General features: G+C 46.6%; 1 protein-coding gene across 1 annotated transcript; it reads right to left on the reverse strand.

Annotated features, from left to right (window-relative positions):
- Nucleotides 1-1,047: 1,047 nt before the first annotated feature.
- F5891DRAFT_1204408 (uncharacterized protein) lies at nucleotides 1,048-2,420 on the reverse strand (the record flags this gene model as incomplete). Its single annotated transcript, XM_041369008.1, has 5 exons — nucleotides 1,048-1,488; nucleotides 1,537-1,581; nucleotides 1,641-1,742; nucleotides 1,789-2,349; nucleotides 2,379-2,420. 5 exons carry the CDS (start codon nucleotides 2,418-2,420, stop codon nucleotides 1,048-1,050), a joined length of 1,191 nt encoding a protein of 396 aa, XP_041216019.1.
- Between the last annotated feature and the right edge of the window lie 41 nt (nucleotides 2,421-2,461).

Below are 2,461 nucleotides of genomic sequence, written 5' to 3' on the forward strand. Positions count from 1 at the left end.
CTTTGAGTATTCAAACAGACTCAGGAACGGACGTCCTTGGGTTTACTACCAAGTCCCCTCTTCAACGGCTAAAGCCTAGCAGGCACAGAATATCTTGGCTCAGTATCGCTACTCAGATGAGTGAGGTCAAGCTTCACTATCAATTTCTAAAGTCTCCCCACTATGCTACTTCTGAGTCTTAGGTGGACGTAGAGACAACACGAATATTTTGGATCAGTATTTTTGGACAAAGACCACCAAAGGTTGGTGAAAGTAAAAGAAAAGAAAAAGAATAATAGAAATCAGAATAAAAGTGTGGCTGTACCTTGCTTGCTGGTTGTTGCACACAGTGAGCTCACAGCGGGTCGTTCAGTATGATGAGCTTGCAGTATTACTGTCTCTTGAGAGTGTTCCTCTCAGTCTTGAAACAGTTCTTGACACTGGTACTGACACTTATCACACCTTACTCACAACTTAGTGTTTAGTTGGGCTGAGAAACACCCTACTACCTGCTGGTATCTGCTTTATTTTTATTTCAAAAACTGAGGTCATTATATACACAATAAATGTGGCTGTGCTACTAGTGTATTCAAGAGTCATCAAGAGTCATAATGAGTCATATGTGCAAGGTGAGTCATAGTGAGTCATAGTAAGTATCTAGAGTGAGTCATAGTGAGTCATATATTCAGAGGGAGTCATAGTGAGTCATTGGGTATTTGCTAAGTCATGTGACCTGTCCAACCCCTGATGACAAATCCAGAAGGAGAGTAGGAAGTGTCACATGATATGAATCCTGTGCGTGGCTGTCTTTGCTTTGCCTTGTTTGAAGGGTGAGAATGACGCGAGCCTAGTATTTAGGGGTTTACTAATGTTTTTCCAGGACAACATATGTGGGAAATATTTTCACAGTCACCTGACATGTGTGGAATTTTGTCTGGGTCATCACCATGGCTGACTAAGCAAAACTCATCGCAGAATTAAATGTACTAAAATATTCAGGCTGCTGGCATATAAACTTGAAAAAATAAAAAGAAAAGCAAAAAATATTCCCTTAGCCTCAGTCCAACTTCAGATAAAAGGGAAAAGGGTTTCATAGTGGTATTTCAGGGTATTTGACTCATGAGAGAGTATTGGTCGTCCATGCACCGAACCGGTTTGGTGCAGGTCATCGTCAATTTCTTTCACAATAGGGGTGGATAAAGGCACGGCTGGCATGGTCAATGGGGCCGGAGAGTCCTTTTTCAACATCTCGCTGACGGCTCGGGCCTTGGGGACGCGCGACCTGGAGCGCTTGGGACGATCGGCTGCTTGTGTCACCGCCGTTGCTTTGGCTTGAGCCTGCAACCTGTCCCGGACACCCATTCCATCGATTGCGCAAGTAACCTTTGTCCTGTCGCAATTCGCGCAAATGAGTCGTATGCATCCGATTTTTTTGTCCAGCAGAACAATGCAAGGTTTGCCTGATTTCTTGCATTTGTCACATTTCCGTGGATGGTAGCGAATGGAATGCTGACATGGATCAACATTTGCTGCCGTTGAGAAGTCAAACAAACGCACCTCCACTGCTGTAGCAATCGTTGAATCCAGACCCCAATCATTAGGCTGAAACATTTGTATAGTAAGTTCCACTCAGCACCGTGCCGGAGCTGAAAGTCACCCACCCTAGTTTCTGTGTCCCAGAAACTATTGTCAGAGTCGGTGTCCATGGCATCCTGAGCTTCCGGGTCCAATATATTTTGAGATACCGCCGACCACGATGAATCCTTGGCCGATGTCAGCGACCAGATACATCCGCGATGTATGAGCAACGGTGAGTAGACCTGCCTTTGTAGTTCCACTCCTGGTTTTGCGTAGTTTATTTTGCCTATCATGCGACGGTAACTTCTTGATTTTCTTGAGACTCGGTTTGTGAGATCGGGTCGGGCACCTGGGAGCATCTGCCGAGTCGGTATCGTCTTCTTCCGCCTTTCTCTTCTTGTCATTCCTAGGGTGCGGAATAACCTTGACCTTTTTCAATATATTGCCTGGCACAAAGAGCTTGTGCCGAGTTGTTGAAGGTGCAACAGAAGCGACTGATGGAGCCAGAGGAGTCAGAGGTTCCAGCTCCAGAGATGTCGGCAACGGGGACAGCGGAGTCGAATCTACTTCCACTGCGGGAGCTTGTTTCGTGACAGGACCCACGGCTGTCGGAACAGTGAAAGGCCGCACAATAGATGACGACCCGGTAGCTTGAGACTCCAATATGGGAAGAGTTCCAACTGCAGCGAGAGGACGGTAGTCCAACGTCTTGAGGAAGCGTGGGTGGCTCTTGATGCGTGGATCATCGTCAACCACAGAGTTCCAGTTGGGTAAAGTTTCAAAGGCGCCACCCTTGGAGTATTGTCACACAACGGCTGCACAGGACAAGAGCTGGGGGGAAAATGATGTAGCCCTTCCCCCATAAAGCTTTAAGTCTTTTGCCTGCGCCAATCTGAACAATCAA

The sequence above is a fragment of the Suillus fuscotomentosus genome (assembly GCF_016647785.1).
Source record: "Suillus fuscotomentosus strain FC203 chromosome Unknown F5891scaffold_736, whole genome shotgun sequence".
In the NCBI taxonomy this organism is placed as follows: Eukaryota; Fungi; Basidiomycota; class Agaricomycetes; order Boletales; family Suillaceae; genus Suillus; species Suillus fuscotomentosus.